Raw genomic sequence first — 22,424 nt, 5'->3', positions numbered from 1 at the left:
ATTAAGAGTCAGTGCATGTCAAGACATAGGAATTTTTTTTTCAAGGAACAGCCAACCTCAATTTTATCAATGCTTCTCCTTGTCTGAACTGCCATCAAAGACTATCGTCCAACTTGCATGAACTGAAATCTAGATCAGTGCTTCTTAAACTGGTGAATGGTTCACCCAAGGGCGAATTTAATTATGTTGGGGTGAATGAAACTAGAGAGGTGAATGAAGGGTGAATGACTTAATTTATTCAGATATTATACACGAGGAATAAGACGAAAATTACCAAAAAACATAAGAAAATTTAGTCGAGGGTGAATGAAATTTTGTGATAAGGACTCAAGGGTGAATGACACTGAAATAGTTCAAGGAGCACTGATCTAGATCACCAAGACTACAAGGGTGAACACTCAGTTTTATTATCAATATAGTCTTCGTAAAGATTAGAATTAAATCATCTGGCAAAAATAAGAGCAAACTGCACCTACTCAAATATAACAGGCCGAGAACGAGATGCTTCAAATCCAGATTAACCCAGTCACAAGTGGAAGCTGGGTTTTGCATTAGGAATTTGAGACGGCCATTGGTACTTACAATGAAAATCTGCATGTGAAACCTAAGATTACAGGATGAGAGCAGGCAGTAACCGAGTTACACTGCTGAACATTTAGTAGTACCTGAATGCATCCAGATTGTTGAGAAGTGGCACCAACCAGATTATTGTATTGATGTCAACATCTAATCTATTACTTTGCTGGTATTACGGCACAGTCACTGGTGAAGCAGGGTAACTCGGACAAAACCTTGAGATTCAGGTCACCACGTGGAGCAGGTTAAATACGGAAATCTCGAAGTTGTGTCCAAGTTACCATGCTTCACCAGTGACTGTACCACAATCTTAGGTTTCCACACGCAGAATCTCATTCCTTCAGAATCAAATTCATTGAAAAAAAAAAATTCTAAGACTCTCACGCAATCTCAGTCCTTCCTGCTTTACTATGCCTACTGTGCATGGTCTTGGAATTAATTTGATGTTATGCGTATTGCTTGGCTTGGGCCTTGAGAGAGGATGCTTATTACTGCTTGATCAGCTCATACACTCCACAAATCCCCTATTGAGGGCATCATGGTGGAGATTTCAGAGGCTGCTGCTTGTGAGAAGTTGCGGCTGCTATTAGCTTGAACAGGCAGCTTTGCTATTCACGCCAAGGTAAACCTTCTGTGGGTGCCAAACGTGGCCTATGGGGGCCAGCACTGAACACCAAAAGTTTCAAGCTCTTTGAAATGTTTGAGCAACAATCTGAACAAGCCAGTCTGAAGATGGGTCTCGACCCGAAACATCACCCCCATTCCTTCTCGCCAGAGATGCTGCCTGTCCTGCTGAGTTACTCCAGTATTTTGTGTCTAAGCCAGTAAATAAAGCATGCTGAGGATCACGTTGAAGGGACACTGCAGCCTTAAACCTGGTCACTTTGATGAAATCTATAGATCTCAGATTTACCTCCACTCGTCACTTACCCACAGATGACATCCGTCGCTCCATTTCCCACTCGATCTGCTCTCTCTCAAGCTGGTCCTGTCGTTCTCTTTGTCGTTCTAGTTCCAGGTCCTCTTGTTCTTGCCTTTCCCGTTCCAGTCTTTCCTGCTCCATGCGTTCGTGTTTCTCTCTCTCTTGCTTCTCACATTCCATCTGTTCCTGTTCAAGTCGTTCTCTCTCCAATTGTTCACGTTCCAAGCGCTCACGCTCCAGCCGCTCTCTCTCCAGCTCCTTCTGCCGTTGCTGCTCCTGCAATTGCCTGGAACACAAGAGAGGCACACACACTCTGGACGCTTCGTCAAGATGGGGCTACATGTTTCAATACAAGCTGTTTTACTTTTAGTATATACTTTGTTCTTTCAACAAAATAACAATGTATTCGCTGCACCAAACAACATACAATTTGTCCTCAAGGGTTCTGGGCTGGTTGTAATTTCTGTGCTCTTGCCCAAAGACTCCTAGATCAGTAAAGCTCTTCGATGTCCTCTCCGAACACTGGAAACAGTCAAAGTCACAGGCGTAGAGTCATACAGCATGGAAACATGCCATTAGCCCTAACCCGTCCATGCTGACCTTCTGATGTGCTATTGACATGCTGAACATAATGTGCCTTCTCAGGCACCAATAGCCCCCCAATGACATTGTACTTTCAGTCACCGAGACCGCCCTCAGAAGCTCCTTCATGAGGGTAAACCCTTGGAAAATATCTGGACCTGCTGATGTACCTGGTCACGTTCTCAAAACCTGCGCTGACCACTGGCTGGAGTTCAACCTCTCGATACTGGGGTCGGAGGTTCCCAACTGCTCTAAAAGGGCATCAAGACTACTGGTGTCCCAGAGAAGTAAAATGACATGCCTCGATGACTACCAACTAGTGGTACAAACATCTGTGAGGATGAATTGCTTTGAGAGGTTGATTGTAGCCTTTATCGACTCCTACCTTAGCAGCCCGCACCCACTGCAATTTGCCCACTGCCATGATAGATCAACGGGGGATGCGATCTCACTGGCTTTCCAGTCTGCACTGGACCACTTGGACAAGAAGAACACATATATAGATAGGGCTGTTGTTCATTGACCACAGCTTGGCGTTCAACACCTCATATCCTCCAAACTTTTTACCGAGCTCAGGGAAGTGGGTTTCTGCGCATCCCTTTGCAAATAGATCCTCAACTTCCTCAGCCAGAGACCACAATTGGTACAAATTTGCAACAACACTTCATCCTCAACAGCCATCAACATTAAGCATGTGTGCTCAGTCCCCTGCTCTACTTACTCTATACCCATGACAGTGCAGCTAGACACAGGTTCAACTTCATCTTTAATTTCACAGAGAACACCACCGTTACGGGTAAAGATAAGTCAGAGTATTTGACGGGGATCAATCGCCCGATTGAATGGTGCCACAACCTCAACATCAGTAAAACCATGGAGCTGATTGTTGACTTGAGAAGAGGAAGGCCCAGGATCTACGAGCGTGTATTGATTGACTGGTCAGGGGTGAAGAGAATCAACAGCTTCAAGTTCTTGGGCGTGCATATCTCTGAAGATTTATCCTGAGCCCAGAACATTGTTGTAATCATAAAGGAAGCACCTCTACCTCCTTAGAAGTTTGAGGAGATTTGGTATGTCGATGAATACTCTCTTGGATTTCTACAGGTGTACAGTAGAGAGCATATTAACTGGTTGCATCGCGGCCTGATTCGGCAACTCGAACACCCAGGAATGAAGATTACAAAAAATGGTGGACACTGCCCAGTCCATCATGGGCACTGACCTCCCCACCATCGGTGGAATCTATAGGAGGAACTGCCTCAAATAGGCAGCCAGCATTACCAAGGACCCTCACCACCCGGGCCACACTTTCATTTCACTCCGACCATTGGGAAGAAGATATAGAAGTCTGAAAACTGACCTCCAGGTTTAGGAACATCGTTCCGAGGTTTTGAAGGCTACAAACACCAACTAAGCTGCAAGCTGTCTTGGTTGTCTTTGGGCTTGTTTTGCACATATTGATATTTTTTTTTTTTACTAAATAGTATTTTTAAATTTGTTTATTAACTACAATGACTGTTTGCAAACCTGTTATGCTGAAGCAAATAAGAATTTGATTCTTCTGTTTGTGGTACATATAAGTAGATACTCTTGACCAAGATGCACATCCATGCCAGTCCATTTGCCTGCATTTGACCCACATCCCTCTAAACCTTCCACATCCATGTACCAGTCCAAATGTCCTTTAAATGTTGATTATTTACCTCCCTCAATCACTTCTTCTAACAGCTCATCCACAAAGTGGTCAAGGAAATGCCCAACAATCATGTTCTATGATAATACCCAGTAGCCGACATTCAAATCACCTCTTCCATCAACACCCTAGATTACATTCTTGCCCAGCAGGAAGATGTGTATATCTGTGACATCCAACTGTAAAACTGTTGTGACACAGATCTCACATGGATCAAATCTCAACGTCTTACTGACACCATCCTTCAGTTCAAAACTGGCACGCATGAAGTGCTCTGGCTCATTGTGCCAATAGGACTGCTTGCAACTTCAAACTGTAAATGAATCTGTTCTATCATCATCATTTCAAGTGATTAATTTAGGTATGTTGTAAAACGTACTTGAAGCGTCGGTGAAAATCTGTCCTAGCACGTGTGCGCGATTTTGGCGCCGTTTAGAGGGGGCGGGTTTAAAACCCGATTTTCCCTAGGCTGTTTAAATCGAGGATGTTCAGCCTAGTTAATTACTAACGAAAAATCGTTGGAAGATTCTGTTGCTTGAGCTATTTTTAGTTTTAAGGGGTTTATTTACTTGTTATAGTAGGTTAAAAATTAACTTCTAAACCCGCGACCGCCGACAACGGGCCGGATCTCATACAGGGGACAACGGAAGGTAGGTTGTTTATTTTTACGTTAAAAAGGGCTTCTTAAGATCCCTTTATACAAAATGTTATGTTGCGAGTAGCTAATTTGGGGCTCATTATATCCTGCAGTATTTTTCTGGGCATTTGTGGCACAAATCTACCGCAATGTGAACGTTCTAAACCAGCGCGTTCCACAGGGAAAGCTGATTTAAATGCCATTAATTTACAGCAATTGAACACTAAATTCCTTCCATTTGGCCTATAAATTAATGTAAATGAGATTTAAAAATCATGTTTTACTGTGAATTCTTTGTGAATATTATTTGGACACTTAGGCTATTTAAAAATGTTAATCTTTTCTTAAGAAATGGATAGATGTTTAGATCTAGTAATTGAAGTTTGGAATTAGCTACAATTGGGTAACTAACTAATTATATGCTTTAATTTCAGGTCATCCAAGTAAGATTATTTTATATTTGTTTCAGAATGCTTCAATCTATAATAACTGAAAATTTCATTCAGTTCTCTTAATTTTTAAGAAAGTTATGGGCTTTTGACTGTCCACGATCACAGCTTTTTTGTTATGTCCATAGAAAATCAATAGGGAACAAGACGCTAATTTCCGAGTATGAAAATGGCCATAACTTTTTTAATACTTGAGATATGAAAGTGAATTAGGTGTCAAATTAAACTTCTTTTTATGCTTTATCTGATGGGATGAATTGCAGACTTGATTTTTTAAATCTCAAAATTTTGTAACGTTGCTAATTAATTCCAAGTACAACTCACGGACACAGTATCTCTCAAGTCTGTGGAGTTGATCAACGCCATAGCAAATATTTTTCTCTCTCAACTGCACTTCAAATATGCCTTCATTGCCTCATTGCACAAGAATCTCCTGCTCTCAGTTGAATAATCTTGGTGACTGAGCATCCACAAGTGTCTAACAAAGGCCGGCAAGCACTCAAAAGCCTTGAAAAGAACCTTCTCATCTCCTCTCTCACAGCTAGGACAACGAACCAGAGATACACATTCAACAGCAGAGGAAACAACGTATCTACATCAACACCATCAAGAAATTTTGACTTCTGAATTCTCTGGTCGGGGTGGAACCCTCTCCAAGACAGACGTGAAGCTCACCGTTTGACCTGTTTTTACAAAATGTTAAATGGTCAGCTCGACATAGACCACAAGACCTACACCAAACCTAAACCAATTAGCAGCAGACGAGGGCATTCGATCCAATTTGTGATCCCAGCGACAAAGACAGATGTATACAGCAATTCGTTCTTCCTCCGCACAATTAAAAAAGCATGGAATAATCTCCACCCAACTATAGTTACCCAACCAGATGCAACTAAATTTAAAGTATCTCTTTCTTCCCAATAACCCTTTCTGGCTTAAGCCCTCCCTTCACCACCTCCAGTTTAAATTCCATTTGGAATATTTTGAACACTATGAAATTTATTTGCACCTACTATGAGACATGTAGCCATCTGTAGATAATGACTCCAAAACTTATAAAGTACTTGAAGTGTAGTCTCACCGAAGCCTTTCACAATTATGGTTTATGGCTTTTTACTTATTACCACGTATACTTAGAGATACAGTGAAAACTTTCTTTGTGTGCTGTCCTGTCAAATCATACTACATATGATTACAATCAGTCATACACAACTAGTGCAAGGGGAAAAATACCAGTGTGCAATATTGTGTTACAGCATGATGTCATTTTTGCTCAACACACAGTGCAGATAACAAAAAAAAGTGTAGATTTTTTTTAAAGTGCAAGGGGCGCATTGAGGTAGGATGAGAGATCCTTCTCTTGGGGAGGACCATTCTGTAATCTAATAACAGTGGGGAAGAGACTTCCTGAATCTTGTGGTACACGTTGTCAAGCTTCTGAATCTTCTGCCTGACGCAGGTATGTGGGGTAATTGGCTTCTGTAAATTGTTCCTAGTGTGTAGGATAGAACTAGTGTAGGGGTGACGGTTAGTCGGAACGGACTCGGTGGGCTGAAGGGTCTGTTTCAATGCAGCATCTCTAAACTGAGATGGCCAGTAGTCAAACATTAATGACATGGGCACAATCCGTGGACATGGCAGCAACAAATACTCAGAGGCGGTGTCTGTGGTCCACCTGCCTTTACCTAAAAACAAGAGCATAAGAATGTGTACGTGCAGACATTCAGCGAGGGCTGAACTGTCATCTGCCCGAGTCAAATAGGCTACCAAAACTCTGTGGCCAACAACAATTATCTGTATACAGTACTGGAATGCAATGTATATCATAAAGGTAAAGAGGTGGTATAATGCAGGTGCACTCACTGAGACTTCCCAAACAGCATCTGCTTAAGTTCTCAAAGTCAATGTCGCCTTTATTGTCATTCAGACCTTGCTGTCTGAACGAAATTTTGTTGCCTTGCAGTCCCACATATATTAAAATGACAAAAGCACACAATAAACATAAATTAACATCCACCACAGTGAGTTCACTGTGATGGAAGGCAAAAGTCTCTTCCTTTCTTCTTCGCCCTCTGCGCCGAGGCGATCCAGGCTTCAGATATTGTGACCCCGCCGGGCGATGGTAAGTAATGTCAGTCCCGCGGCTGAATCCGAGCTCCGCGAACGGGCCGGTTCAACTCGGGGTGGTCGAAGCTGCCGAAGCTGCGGCCCTCCAGTCCAGCGGACACAGCTGTTGTTGCGGGAACTCCGGAAAACAGGTCACCAACCTGTGACCTGCGAGCTCCCGACGATGTCGTCCACTGGGCCCGCTGCCAGCTCCGCTATTAGGCCTTGGCGCAGACGGAGACGGAGACGGGGGATACGACAAGAGAAGTCGCATCCCCCCGAATGAAGAGACCAAAAACATGTTTCTCCCCCCCACCCACACACACACACAACCTAATAAACCAAAAATTAACTAAAACAGGACAAAAGAACAAAAAAAAGAAAAAAACAGACGGACTGCAGGCGAGCCGCAGCTGCTAAGGCAGCGCCGCCTCCAGAATGTACTGTAATACCACATGGGGACACTGCAAACCACGAGCATAGGAACACAGTCTTTTATCACAGCAACAACTTTATTCATCACACATTACATTCAACAGCGTACGGCATGTTGAATACATTTCAAAATTGTTCTTTGTATTCAGATATCCCTCAAAGCAACTCATCAAGCGCAAATTAAATGCAGGTTGAAGACAAAATCTCACGTTAGAGCTGGTTATGGAATTTATCAAGAGAACAAAAAACATAGATCAAGGCAGCTCAGTGCTAATCAAATATAAAACAGAAGTATTGAATCCATTTAAGCCCCATTCTTAGTCACGTGTGTGACCAAAAGGATGAAAAATTGTGGAATACATCTAATTCTGAAAGCATTACAGGTATATTGTTTTGCACTGCATATATGATTCATATTTTTTTCAGTTTACCAAGTGAAATATTTATATGTTACTAGACCAATGTTGGGTCCCGTCCCCTCAACATGCGGTTGCGGTGGGGGGGCGACCTGCGGCATCACACACACACACTAACCACACCCTCCCGCCCAACACACACACACACTAACCACCCCTCTTGATATTATATTAATATTATTCATTTGTTCCTTTTACCCCATCCCTGCCCTATCCACTCACGTATAGCCCCCAACTCGCAGGTGCGTCTGGAGAGGGAGGCGGGGTGAGAGAGAGAGGGCAGAGACAGAGAGAGAGGGGCAGGGACAGAGAGAGAGGGGCAGGGACAGAGAGAGAAGGGGAGGGAGAGAGGGGGGGGAGGGAGAGAGGGGGGGAGGGAGAGAGGGGGGGGAGGGAGAGACAGGTGGGCAGAGGGGGGAGGGGTTGCCCTGTTGGTGAGGAATGAAATTCAGTCCCTTGCAAAGGGTGACATTGAAACAGGAGATGTGGAGTCAATATGGATAAAACTAAGGAATTGTAAGGGTAAAAAGACCCTAATGGGACTAATCTACAGGCCCCCAAACAGTAGCCTAGACATAGGGTGCAAGTAAGCAAGCCAGGAATGTAAAGCTGGATAGTAAAAGCTTTTTTAGGTATGTGAAGAGGACCAAAGCCCAAAAAGGTGAATTTATTATGGGGAACAAGGAAATGGCAGGTGAGTTTAACAGGTACTTTGGATCTGTCTTCACGACGGAGGACACAAACAATCTTCCTGAAATTGTAGTGGCCAGAGGATTTGGGGTGACGGAGGAACTAAAGTAAATCCACATTAGGCAGGAAATGGTGTTGGGTAGACTGATGGGACTGAAGGCTGATAAATCCCTAGGGCCTGATGGTCTGCATCAAAGGGTACTTAAGGAAGTGGCTCTAGAAATCGTGGATGCATTGGTGATAATTTTCCAATGTTCTATTGACTCCAGGATCAGTTCCTGTGGATTGGAGGGTAGCTAATGTTATCCCACTTTTTAAGAAATGCGGAGAGAGAAAAACAGGGAATTATAGACAGGGAGTTAGCCTGACATCGGTGGTGGGGAAGATGCTGGAGTTAATTATAAAAGATGAGATAGCTGAACATTTGGATAGCAGTAACAGGATCGGTCCGTGTCAGCATGGATTTACGAAGGGGAAAACATGCTTGACTAATCTTCTAGAATTTTTTGAAGATGTAACTAGGAAAATGGACAAGGGAAAGCCAGTGGATGTAGTGTACCTGGACTTTCAGAAAGCATTTGATAAGGTCCCACATAGGAGATTGGTGGGCAAAATTGGGGGACATAGTATTGGGGGTAGAGTGCTGACATGGATAGAGAAGTGGTTAGCAGACAGGAAACAAAGAGTAGGGATTATCAGGTCCCTTTCAGAATGGCAGGCAGTGACTAGTGGGGTACCGCAAGGCTCGGTGCTGGGACCGCAGCTATTTACAATATACATCAATGATTTGGATGAAGGGATTCAAATTAACATTAGAAAATTTGTAGATGACACAAAGCTGGGTGGCAGTGTGAACTGTGAGGAGGATGCTATGAGAGTGCAGGGTGACTTGGACAGGTTGGGGGAGTGGGAAGATGCATGGCAGATGAAGTTTAATGCAGATAAATGTGAGGTTATCCACTTTAGTAGCAGAAACGGGGAAAAGAGGAAGTACAACAGGATCTGGGGGTCCTTGTACATCAGTCTATGAAAGTAAGCATGCAGGTACAGCAGGCAGTGAAGAAAGCGAATGGCATGTTGGCCTTTATAACAAGAGGAATCAAATATAGGAGCAAAGAGGTCCTTCTGCAGTTGTACAGAGCCCTAGTGGGACCACACCTGGAGTATTGTGTACAGTTTTGGTCCCCTTTTTTGAGCAAGGACATTCTTGCTATTGAGGGAGTGCAGCATAGGTTTACAAGGTTAATTCCCGGGATGGCGGGACTGTCATATGCTGAGAGAATGGAGCAGCTGGACTTGTACACTCTGGAGTTTAGAAGGATGAGAGGGTATCTCATTAAAACATATAAGATTGTTCAGGGTTTGGACACGCTAGGGGCAGGAAACATGTTCCGATGTTGGTGGAGTCCAGAACCAGGGGCCACAGTTTAAGAATAAGGAGTAAGCCATTTAGAACGGAGACGAGGAAACACTTTTTCTCACAGAGAATGGCGAGTCTGTGGAATTCTCTGCCTCAGAGGGCAGTGGAGGTGGGTTCTCTGGATTCTACTTTCAAGAGAGAGCTAGATAGGGCTCTTAAAAATAGCGGAGTCAGGGGATATGGGGAGAAGGCAGGAACGGGTCACTGATTGGGGATGATCAGCCACGATCACATTGAATGACGGTGTTGGCTCGAAGGGCAGAATGGCCTACTCCTGCACCTATTGTCTATTGTCTAAATAATGCATGAGAGAGAGAAGAAGAATAGCCAGAGTTAAAAAGGTCACTGGAGCTCAGGAGGGAGGATCCATGTGACAATGTGCGGATCATGCAGCAACTCTGGTGAGAGGCATAAGTGGCCATATTTAGTTACACTGACCTTCCATCAGTTCTGAAGAAAGGTCATTTATCCAAAAAACAAAATGTGAACCGTTTCCCTCATGTAAATACACTTTGACCCATTAATTACTCCCAACTGCAGTGTTCTGCATTATTTTTCCAGTTGGTCACCTACTAATAATACAATAACAGATATGTAAAACACAGGTGATAACAAAAAAAGGCAGGTGCTGGAAATCTAAAAAAACAAGAGTAGGATGGAAATATTCATCAGCTTAGTTTGCACCTGTAAGAAGAGAAACGGAGTTAATGTTTCAGGTTGAAGACCTTTCATCAGAACTAAAAGACAATGTGTATAGCTGTAAAGATCAGGTGAAACCAGGGTGACCATGGGGATAGAAACCAAGGTTATCCTGTCAATGGGAGCAGAACCGTGACAAAAGAACCTGGACAAAGGAATGTGGGAGTGGCGAACAGACATCTCCCTTCCCCCACCCTCTGTGCTTCTTTATACATTTCTTTTGTCTCCTTGTCCATTCTGACGAAGGGTCTTCATCCTGAATGATTCATTCTGTTTCTCGTCAAAACACATGCAGCATGACAAGCATGCTGAGTATTTCCAGGATTTTCAATTTTAGTAATGTGAAAATTTCAATTTTTGTAATGCTTCTTGAAACGAATGGAACAATTTTTAAAGGTGAATATTCGGGCTAGAAATGTAGCCTCTAATCATTGGCATGGTAACAGTTGAACTCTTGGCATGAGTTTAATTTGCAGTGAGTCAGCAATTGGATTTATTTATAGACCTCTCACAGAACGATTTTTTTTTGCCTGCAGCTAGACTGATATACATGCCAAACAAATTTACAATGCTGTACAATAACTGACTAAAGGGAGCCAACACTGAGACCTTCTCTAAAGGGCACAAATATATAATTCCCTTCCGTTCTGGACAGCTGATGAAAATATCTGAAGATGAATCCTACGAAAATCAAGCTGACCATTTGGAGCAGGCAGTGCTGAAACATTTTACTAAATCCTGATGAATAAAATATACATCAATGATTTGGATGGGAACATACAGGGCAAGATTAGCAAGTTTGCTGATGATACAAAAGTGAGTGGTTTTGCAGGGAGTGAAGATGGTTGTGAAAGATTGCAGCAGGATCTGGACCTGGTGCATGGTTCCTTGAAGGTCGAATCGCAGGTAGATAAAGTGGTTAAAAAGGCTTTTGGCACTTTGGCCGTCATCAGTCAGAGTATTGAATATAGAAGTTGGGAGATCCTTGGTTGCAGTTGTATAAGATGTAGGTGAGACCACATTTGGAATATTGTGTTCAGTTCTGGGCACCGTGTTATAGGAAAGACTAGACCAAGTGGGACCCGTTGGGTCCTGTCCCTTCAATGTGCAGTTGCAGGGGGGGGGGGGGGGGGGGGGGGGGGGGGGGGGGGGGGCCCTTCGGCGTCACACACACACACACAGTACACCACCCACTCCTCACACACACACACTAACCTCCCCCCCTTGATATTATATTAATATTATTAATTTGCTCCTTTTACCCATTCCCCGTCCTAACCACTCAAGCATACCCCCCCAACTGCGCAGGCATGGCTAGAGAGGGGGGGATGGAGGGGGTGAGGGGGGGGGAGAGAGAGGGAGAGGCGGTAGAGAGGGAGGGAGAGGGGATAGAGGGGGAGAGGGAGGGGGGGGTAAAGATTGAGGGGGGCCGCGGCGTCACAGGGGAGGGCTGTTTCCCGAACGCAATACTCCGCGGGGGGCAGAGAGGGGAGGGGGGTGGCAGAGAGGGAGGAGGGGGGTGGCAGAGAGGGAGGGGGGTGGCAGAGAGGGGAGGGGGGTGGCAGAGAGGGAGGGGGTGGCAGAGAGGGAGGGGGTGGCAGAGAGGGAGGGGGTGGCAGAGAGGGAGGGGGCGGCAGAGAGGGAGGGGGGGGCAGAGAGGAGGGAGGGGGTAGAGGGAGGGGGTGGCAGAGAGGGGGAGGGGGTGGCAGAGAGGGGGGGGGGGCGAGAGGGAGGGTGGCAGAGAGGGAGGGGGTGGCAGAGAGGGAGGGGGGTGGCAGAGAGGGAGGGGGGTGGCAGAGAGGAAGGGGGTGGCAGAGAGGGAGGGGGTGGCAGAGAGGGAGGGGGCGGCAGATTGTGGCTTCCGCGAGGGGAAGCCCACCCACCCGCGTAACCGACGATCGGGCGGGGGAGACAGAGAGGATGTCGTCCCCCTTAATGGCCAGAGATCGCCAGGCGGGATCCGGATCACCAGCGAGGAAAAGGCATCACGATTCCCCGCGTCCCTGCGATCGAAGCGCTCTGGAGTTCCGAAGCATCTGGGGTACTCGGGAGCGTTCGCGAGCTGCAGTACAGAGTCCACTTGCTCATTCATTCTGCGTCTTTTGAAGAACCGGAGGGGGGGGGAGGGGGAGGTGACGTCGCTCGCTGCACGTGGAACATAGGGCAGCAGGCCGCGAGGAGCAGAACCATTGTGACGTCCTCAGCGAGACCATCTTGTTTATTTTCCAAGTTATTTGAAATTTTTGAACATTTTCATAAATAACTCGAGTAATAATACATGAAATTTTCGGATAAGGCGATTTGGGGCATCACGGCATAAATCACTATCGGAATATGTAAACATTTCACCAACAGCGAATCGTGTTTTCGAGGAGATGTGAAACGCACACAAGCATCACACACACGCAAATACACACACATCCAAGATCAGAGTTTTAGAAGTGTAAAGATATAGTCAAGCTGGAAATGGTACAGAAAAGATTTACGAGGATGTTGCCAGGACTAGAGGGTGTGAGCTATAGGGGGAGGTTGAGTAAGCTGGGTCTCTATTCCTTGGAGCGCAGGAGGATGAGGTGCGTTCTTATAGAGGTGTACAAAATCATGAGAGGAATAGATCGGGTAGATTCACAGAGTCTCATGCCCAGAGTAGGGGAATTGAGGACCAGAGGACATAGGTTCAATGTTAAGGAGAAAAGATTTAACAGGAATCAGTGTGGGGACTTTTTCACACAAAGGGTGGTGGGTGTATGGAACAAGCTGCCAGAGGAGGTAGTTGAGGCTGGGACTATCCCATCATTTAAGAAACAGTTAGACTAGTACATGGATAGGACAGGTTGGGAGGGATATGGACCAAGCGAAGGCAAGTGGGACTAGTGTAGCTGGGACATTGTTGGCCGATGTGGGCAAGTTGGGCCGAAGGGCCTGTTTGCACACTCTATACCAAGTGTATGATGCACAATGGTTATATTTTATTCATTAGACCTTCCATTTATATTCCACAAAAGGCAACAACACTGCGCTAGGTTTGAAGTTGAATACAGAGAAGACTTGGTGATGACAACAAGTCTCCAACTATCCAGTGAACCCAATGGTGTACGCAACATCCCAGTTGCTTCATGGTCACCATCATTAATAATGCCTGGGCAAACAATGGCATATTAGATGCGACAGAAGGCAGGTCAGAGATGTTGCACTGCTGATCAGGTAGAGTATTATTGCAAGACTTGGGGAGGATATCCTGAAAGGATTGGACAATTAGCCCATATTTAGTTTTGTTTCTTTTTGTGTCTATCATTAGTTTAGTTTAGAGAGACAGCATGGGAACAGGCCCTTCACCTCACCAACTTTGCGCCGATCAACGATCCCCGCACAGTAACACTATCCTACACACATTAGGAACAATTCACAATTATACCTAGCCAATTATCCTACAGAACCTGTACGTCTTTGGCGTGTGGGAGGAAACCGGAGATCCCGGAGAAAACCCACGCAGATCACGGGAAGAACGTACAAATTCTGTACAGATAGTACCCATAGTCAGGATCAAACCTGGGTTCTGGCGCTGTAAGGCAGCAACTCTACCGCTGCGCCACCATGCCGCCCCTTGTGTAGAATTCAGGGAGAAGAAAGGAGTGGTCACTTCGATGGGGTTACACTGTAGACCTCCCTATAGGGTGATTAGAAGGGCCAAATGGAGCCATGACATGCCATTGGCAAGTTGGATTAAAGAAAATCCCAAGGCTTTTCACATGCATGTTGAAAACAAGAGGATAACCCAGGAGAAGATAGAACCTCTCAAGGATAAAGGAAGATAGTTATGCTTGGAGTCGGAGGATGAAGATGAAGCCCTAAAGTAGTATCATGCGCCTGTATTCACCGAGAAGGAGGAAAGCAAAATGTGTGGAGAATACAAATATACTAGGTCAGTTTGAGATCGAGGAGGAGGTGGCGCTGATATTCTTAAAGTTATTAAGGTGGGTAAGTCCCCTGGGCCTAATGGTTATGAAGGAAAGCAAGAGAGGAGATTGTGGAGTCCTTGACGAGGATTTTTTTCTCTTTTCTAGCCTCAGGCAAGGTCCCGGAGGACTGGAGCGTTGCCAATGATGTCCCTTTGTTAAGAAGGGAAGTAGAGAGAATCCAGGGAAGTGTAGGCCAGTGAGCCTCATGTCAGTGGTTAGGGAATCTATTGGAGAGAATTCTTCGAGATAGGATTGACTTCCAGTCGGCTTTGTACACGGCAGGTCATCTCTTACTAACTTGATTTAGTTTTTTGTGGAAGTGTCAAAGGAGATGGATGAAGATAGAGCAGTGGTTTCTCATGGTAGGTTGATCCAGTAGATTAAGATGCACGAGATTCACAGTGACTTGGTCATATGGATTCAGAACTGACTTATTCACAGAAGACAGAGGGTTGTTGTGGAAGGAAGATATTCTGGGTGGAGGTCCATGACCAATGAGGTTCTGCAAGGATCTGTGCTAGGTTCTCTGGCAACCACAGTGAGTGTAAGAGTCAGGAAGTCATGATGCAGCTCTATAAGACTGGTTTGGCCGCATTCGGAGTACTGCGTACAATGCTCATCACCCCATTACAGGAAGAATTACTTGAGTGGGCGCAGAGGAGGTTGTCCAGAATGTTGCCTGGATTGGAGGGTTTCAACCACAAGCAGAGGTTGAATAAACTTGGATTGTTTTCTCTTGCACGTCGGAGGTTGAGGGGAGACTTGGTAGAAGTATTATGAGCGGCATAGATTAGTTGGACAATCAGAACCTTTTCTCCCCAGGGTGGAAATATCTAACACTAGGGGGTATAGCTAAGAAGTTAGTCGGGGATAATTTAATGGAGATGTGCAGGGGCATGTTTTGTTTACAGAGAGAGTGGTGGGTGCCTGGAACACATTGCCAGGACTGTTGGTGAAGGCAGATACGATAGTGGCGTTTAAGAGGCTTTTAATAGGCACTTGGAAGTGCAGCTTGTCATCATGTTCGGCGCAAACATTGTGGGTGGAAGGACCAGCTTCCATGCTGTACTATTCTATGTGCTGCAAGGTACTTCTGCTCCACAACACTCGCCAGGGCCTTGCCATTCACCTGCTCTGGTTTGACTTCCCAAAATGAAAACCTCACACTTATCTGCATTAAGCTCAATTAACCATTCCTCGGTCCACTTGACTAGCTGATCAATGACCTGCTGTAATTTTTGATAATCATCTTCACTCTCTACCATACCACCAACTTATTATGCATGCCTTGTACATTCTCATCCAAATGATCCAATATAGATGACAAACAGCAACCGGCCCAGCACTGCTTGTCACAGGCCTCCAGTCTAAAATACAAACCTACCAGCACTCTCTGCTTTCTTTTATGAAGCTAATTCTCTATCCAGTAGACTGTCTCTCCCTGGATCTCGTGTGATCTAATCTTCCAGTGCAGCCCATCATTGCCTTACCGAAGTCCATACCTTTTTGGTTACTTCTTCAATAAACAAATAAATATGCAATAAGCAATAATACAATAAATGATCAGTTATACCAGGTAACCAGATTATAATAATGCAAGCTGAAGTTCTACAAAGTTCATCGTTGTTCTGTTGAGAAAGAGTTGTGCTGTGTGGTTCAAGAACCTGATGGTAAGAAACTGTTCTTATATTTGGAGATAACGATTCTCAAACTCCTATACTTTCTTCCCGATAACGGCGAGGTGAGAGTGCGGCCAGGGTGCTGTGGATCTTTGATGATATTTGTTGCCTCTGAGCCAGCACTTTTCATAGATCCCTTTGACAGGGGGAAGGTCAGATCCATGATGGATTGAGCAATGCCATTCACATTTTACATTCTCTTACATTCTTGGGAGTCAAGAGCAATTGACGTCCATGTGGGACAGGCCCTTTAGAGTCACTAAACCACGCAGTGCAGGGCTCTCGCTTAACTTTTTTTCCCTGTTGCCAGCTGGGCAACCTTGGCAACTTTTTAGGTTGCCAAATGACAGTTTAGGTGGTCATTTAATATGGCTTGCATGACGCGTGCGATAATGTGCACGGACGAAGTGCGTAGATACCAGTCGGAATTATACTCAATGAAGCATTCACATATTATTACTGCTTCAAATAAAGTCACAAACTAAACATATTCATCAATCAAGACATGATATATCCCACAATGACATGCAGCAAAATTATAAGACAGTATCTCAACTCTTTTTACACATTGCAATTAATGCGATTGCTATTAGTTCTTTCCACTTCCAAACAAGAATGTGGTTGGAAGAGAGCGAGAGCGAGTGCGAGAGCGAGAGCGATATGGCCGTTGGGACTTCCTCGCCACCGCCTCCCTACTCCGCTAGCCAACAGCAAGATGCGGGGCCGAGCGGTGTAGCTCAAAGATCCTATAGCTATAGGATCTGTGGTGCAGCTGCTTCAGAAGTCTCGCAGCGAATGACGGGTCCCACACAACGGCCGCAGCCGCGAAAGCGGCTCCTCCTCCTTGATAGCGGCCGCTGCTTGCAAACCCGCTAACGGCGCTTTTTTAAAAAAAACCCTCCCGCACGTCGCGACCTCCCCTCCCCTCCCGGCCTCGGCGTGTGGGAGTTTTCTTTTTTTTAAAAGCGCCGTTAGCGGGTTTGCAAGCAGCGGCCCTTATCAGGGTGGACGGGGGGTGGGAGGAGGAGGAGATGGAGCCGGAGCTGCTGTAGCGGCTGCTGCTGCCGCTGTGCGGGGCCCGTCATTCGTTGCGACCATTCCTCACCCCGCACCTAGTATCTCTCCCAATAAAGCCGTCACAAAACGTTTCGTTCCTTTTCTCCGGAGATGCTGCCTGACCCGCGGAGTTCTCCAGTTTTTTGTGTCTATCTTCAGTACAAACCAGTATCTGGTTGCCAAGCCGGGCAAAATGACTCGGTGTTTAAGTTGCCTGGCGGCGCTTTGAGTGGTCAGTGGCACCCGGGCAACCGTTAATTTTTCGAGCCCTGCCGTGATACAAGTCAGTATGCTCTCAAACAGAAAATGACCTTTGGGTGGTGAAATAAACATCTGAGAGCTTATGTGCTCTGTCCATTTAAAAAAAACAGCCAAGTGAGAAAGAAAACATCAAACTACAGTGTGGAAACCATCAAGTTGATTAAACAGCAGAGCCAGACTATGGCCTGTGGTTATCTACCGTATTTCCCGGCAATGAAAACACTATTTTTTACCCAAAAATAAGGCACGAAAATGTACCTGCATCTTGGAGGCCAAAGGTTAGGTTGTTAAACAAGAAAGATAGACATGGCTATCCCTCAGTCTGGCCCGGGTCAGCACGGGAAGGAGCATTGAGAAGGAGGGGGTCGGGGATCATGGCAGCAACTCACTCACCCACCGCTGGTGCGGCGCTCCGGGCACAGAGCCACCGCATTGTGGACGGGAAGGGAAGTAGAGGGCTGTGAGCGGCCACCGGGACCGGACAGCGGAACCGGCTGCCACCTCAGTGCCTTCTTCTGACCCGCCCGCCAGCCACGTTATCCTTCGGCACATGTGCAACCGGTGGAGGTGGTGGTTGGTGGGTAGCTACTGGGTGAAAGGCTGGTTGCTCCGTCCCGGGCTCTATCTCTCTCTCTCTCTCTCTATTAGTCCCGGGCAGGCGACCTGGGCGCTACAGCCAGTCCTGGGGCAGGCGACCTGGGAACGGCAGCCAGTCCCGGGGCACGCAGGCGATGTTGCCGAACCCTGGACTAAACCAAACATTTGATCCTGTCCCGCCATCCTTTTCTCAAAATTTAGCAACTTAAATTGGAGGCGCTTCTGCGATACAGGTGCGTCTTTATTGCCGGGAAAAATTGTAGTTATTTTAATCAGTCTGCAATTGAGTCTCGTTTTGCCAATATTCTCATCTCGCAAAGATTATATAGGTAACTGCCCCAGTCTTTGCAGACAAAAGGCCACTTGGCATTGTAAGTCAAAACAACAAACTGAAGTGAGACATAGTGACCAAAACTGTTCTTCAAAGTCTCCATATCATTCCCGTATGAGAGCGACCAGTCTGGTTGTACAATCTGGCTGAATTCTCCTCAATTAATTGTTAAAACTGTCAGTACATTAGGAACATTTCCAATGAAAATCCATAGATTTGAAGATTAGTTGTGTTTGTCTCTCCGTGGGTGCTGTCTGAACTGCTGGATTGTTCCTGTATTTTCTCTGGGTTTTTTTTATTTTAAAACATTTAACTCATCAGATCCCAGGATAAGTTAGATTGTGCAATAAAGTGTCCCTCATAATGTGCACATCACTGGCAATGCCAGCACCGATGTTCACTCCAATTACTTTGAACTGAAGAGGCAGTAAAGAGTCAACAAATTTTTATGTGACTCCAGACCCATCACAATTATAGACACAAAGTACTAGAGTGACTCAGCTGGTCAGGCAGCATCTCTGGAAAAAGGATGAGTGACGTTTCTGGAAAAAACATCCATTTTCTCCACAGATGTTGCCTGACACACTGAGTTTCTCCAGAACTTTGTGTCTATCTTTGGTATAAACCAGCAACTGCTGTTCCTTTCTACGCACCACAATTACGTTCAGCAAATTTCCTTCCCTGAAAGATTTTAGTTATATCTTATTGAGCAATATTGAAAATAATTTAGCTTCTTTATAAATGAACAATAAGCATCTCATTGTACTCACTGTAAAAGCTGCCTGACATCTGGACCCATTGCCCGGCGACACAGATTTTTGTCCAACACCTTCATGGCTGCTATCTTACACAAGTTCTAAACCAAAACTGAACTGAGTCCTTTTATATTTTTCCAACGCGAGTTGTTGGCAGATGACACACGCTGAATTTATAGCCCACATTTCAGTAGAGTGCTGCAAGTGCCTGAATGAAGTTCTTGCCTGTCAAAGAGCTATTTCAAACCTCACCATTTCACACTAACACAGAGGTCAGATTACTAACCTGGCTGCCACACTGATAAACTGAATTACATCATTGATAAAAACAGTCACAGTCAAAGCACGACAAAATTAAACATGACGCACACACACCAACATCACAGGAGGAGAACTAGAACACAACACCAAGCAGCATAAAAGATTGTCATTGCAGAAGCTTCTTAATAAAACATAGAACACTTCAGCACAGAATCCAGCCTTTTTACTCATGATGTCCGTGCTGGCCATGAAGTGGAACTAAACTTTCCATCCATTTTCTGCACGATCACGTGCTCATCTAAATGACTCTTAAACATCACTATCGTAGCTACAAACCACCCAGGATTCCACGCTGGTAAAACGGTTCCGACTGTCCGCCCTATCTGTGCCTCACATCATTTTAGAACCTTCCATCAGGTCACCCCCCGCACCCGCCAATGTTCCAGAAAAAACAATGCACGTTTGTCAACTTTATATTACTTTACAGTAATACTCTCTAATCCAGTTAATATTGTGCTGAGCAACTTTGGCGTAATGTAATGCTAAAAGGTTGGTTGTTGCGTTACAAACTTCTTGTAATGCAACAACCCGAACTAAGTGCAATACTCCAACTGTGTCCTAACCAAAGTTTTATGGCTACCTGACTCTTGTACTTCATGCCCCAATCGATGAAGGCAAGCATGCCGTACATCATCTTCACCATCCTATCTACTTGTGTTACCACCTTCAGGGAGCTATGGACTTGTGCCCCAAGATCCCTCTGCATATCAATGATAGACAGATAGATAAATACTTTATTAATCGCTTGCTGAGGATAATTCAGATTACTTGCAGCACACCAATAAAAGTAAGACACCACATTAAAAAAGAACTGAAGATAAAACATAAAAACATCCCCCCATAATGGTTCCCACTGTGAGGGAAGGCACAAAGTCCAGTCCTTTCCCCTTGTTCACCCATGGTCGGGCCTATTGAGTACTGATATTTACTGCATACCTCTTGCATTTGACTTCCCAAAATGCACCACCTCAAACCTGTCCGGATCAAACTCCATTTCCCAATTGTGGGGTCAACAAAATAGAGAGAGTAGTCAACAAAATAGAGAGAGTACAGAGGAGATTTATTAGAATGTTGCCTGGGTTTCAGCAACTAAGTTACAGAGAAAGGTTGAACAAGTTAGGGCTTTATTCTTTGGAGCGCAGAAGGTTAAGGGGGGACTTGATAGAGGTTTTTAAAATGATGAGAGGGATAGACAGAGTTGACGTGGAAAAGCTTTTCCCACTGAGAGTAGGGAAGATTCAAACAAGGGGACATGACTTGAGAATTAAGGGACTGAAGTGTAGGGGTAACATGAGGGGGAACTTCTTTACTCAGAGAGTGGTAGCTGTGTGGAATGAGCTTCCAGTGAAGGTGGTGGAGGCAGGTTCGTGTTAATTTTATCATTTAAAAATAAATTGGATAGTTATATGGATGGGAAGGGAATGGAGGGTTATGGTCTGAGCGCAGGTATATGGGACTAGGGGAGATTATGTGTTCGGCACGGACTAGAAGGGTCGAGATTGCCTGTTTCCGTGCTGTAATTGTTATATGTTATATCTCCCATATTTCCTGATACCTTCTTCGAGAACATTCCTCACTATCTACAATTCCAACAATTTTGTCTCTGAAGTTCAATATACAAAGCCCACCAAAGGAATAAAATACTGAACTTTTGCAGGTATGAGAGGCCTATTTCATCAATCTGAAGGGTCCTAACCCGAAATGTCATCAGTACATTTCCCTCTACATGCTGCCTGACTTGCCGAGTTCTTTCAGTAGTTTGCCCTTAGCTCAAGATTCCAGCAGAGTCAGACAACACAAAAACAGGTCCTTCAGCTCGACTTGTCCATGCAGACGAAGATGTCCATTTGGGCTAGTGCCATTTGCTCGTGTTTGGCCTATATATTCCTCTAAACCGTACTTATCCACGTACATTTCCAAATGTCTTTTAAGTGATATTATGAAAGCTGTCTCAACCACCTCCTCTAAAATTCCATATGAGGAAATATATAATAAAATTGCTCAAATGATAAGTTCTTAAGGAACTTGTGTTAAGTTGCAAGAGAAGGGTTTGGTGTTGGGGCTTTCAGAAATACATGCCTCCACAAAGAAATAAAGAACAAAGAACACACACAGGAGAACAGATGGCTTATCATAAACATGGAAAGGGTGATCTGGATAGGCATATCTTTATTGCTTTGGAGCAATAATCATGCTGTGAGAAGGTGTAGTTGGTTTAGGTTGGTGTTTATAATAGAGGTTGTTAATGGGATCTTTCTCCATGACATGGGCACCATCCTTCTTCCTTTGTGACACATCTCAGAGTTTGGCTGTGTCATCTAAGGCAATTTATGGTTGCCTATGTTGGATTGTAGGCACCATGGGTAGATACTAGTCTGTGAAATGGTTTGTGCTGTTTAGGTGTGTTTATGTTGGGATAAAAGATAAAGCATAGATGATGGTTGTGTGACCTTTGCAAAAGGATTTCTTATGGTTAACAGAAACTGAGAAAGTAACTCTGTTTTGATACTCTTTCATTTGTTGTGCGGAATGCTTTTAGTGGTGAAGAAGCGTTACATTCCTCTTCTCCAGAGATAGTAGGGGGAGGTTGTAATACAAAATGAAATTAAACCCGAGCTTGGGAAGAAGCAATCAAGTGACAATTAATGGCCTTTATGTGTCTGTAGTTGGGAATTATGTGATTAGAACTTTGTCTTTACCACTTTGTAAGAATGGGGTAAAACTCATATTTAATCTTTGTAATCCATAAGTAACTGTATTTTAACTAAGTGGTTGTAAGGAAATTAATTGTGAAGTGTATTGTGTTTAATTACGATTGTAAGTATTAGGCTTTGTTTAAA

At 44.8% G+C, this 22,424-nt stretch overlaps 1 protein-coding gene across 6 annotated transcripts in view; it reads right to left on the bottom strand.

Moving 5' to 3' along the window:
- Positions 1-22,424, bottom strand: part of enah (ENAH actin regulator) — a 211,532-nt gene that overhangs the window by 40,501 nt on the left and 148,607 nt on the right. For 5 of the 6 annotated variants that reach the window (XM_055636262.1, XM_055636263.1, XM_055636265.1 and 2 more), the window contains exon 5: positions 1,507-1,784. In XM_055636262.1, coding sequence (XP_055492237.1) covers positions 1,507-1,784 — 278 coding nt within the window. Of the gene's footprint in view, positions 1-1,506; positions 1,785-19,278; positions 19,382-22,424 lie in introns of those variants that run through there. The other variant, XM_055636264.1, reaches the window with a different exon arrangement.

This window comes from Leucoraja erinacea, chromosome 5 (genome assembly GCF_028641065.1).
Source record: "Leucoraja erinacea ecotype New England chromosome 5, Leri_hhj_1, whole genome shotgun sequence".
Lineage (NCBI taxonomy): Eukaryota > Metazoa > Chordata > Chondrichthyes > Rajiformes > Rajidae > Leucoraja > Leucoraja erinaceus.
The sequence above is the reverse complement of the archived record's forward strand: the minus strand, read 5'-3'. Positions and strand labels throughout refer to the sequence as shown.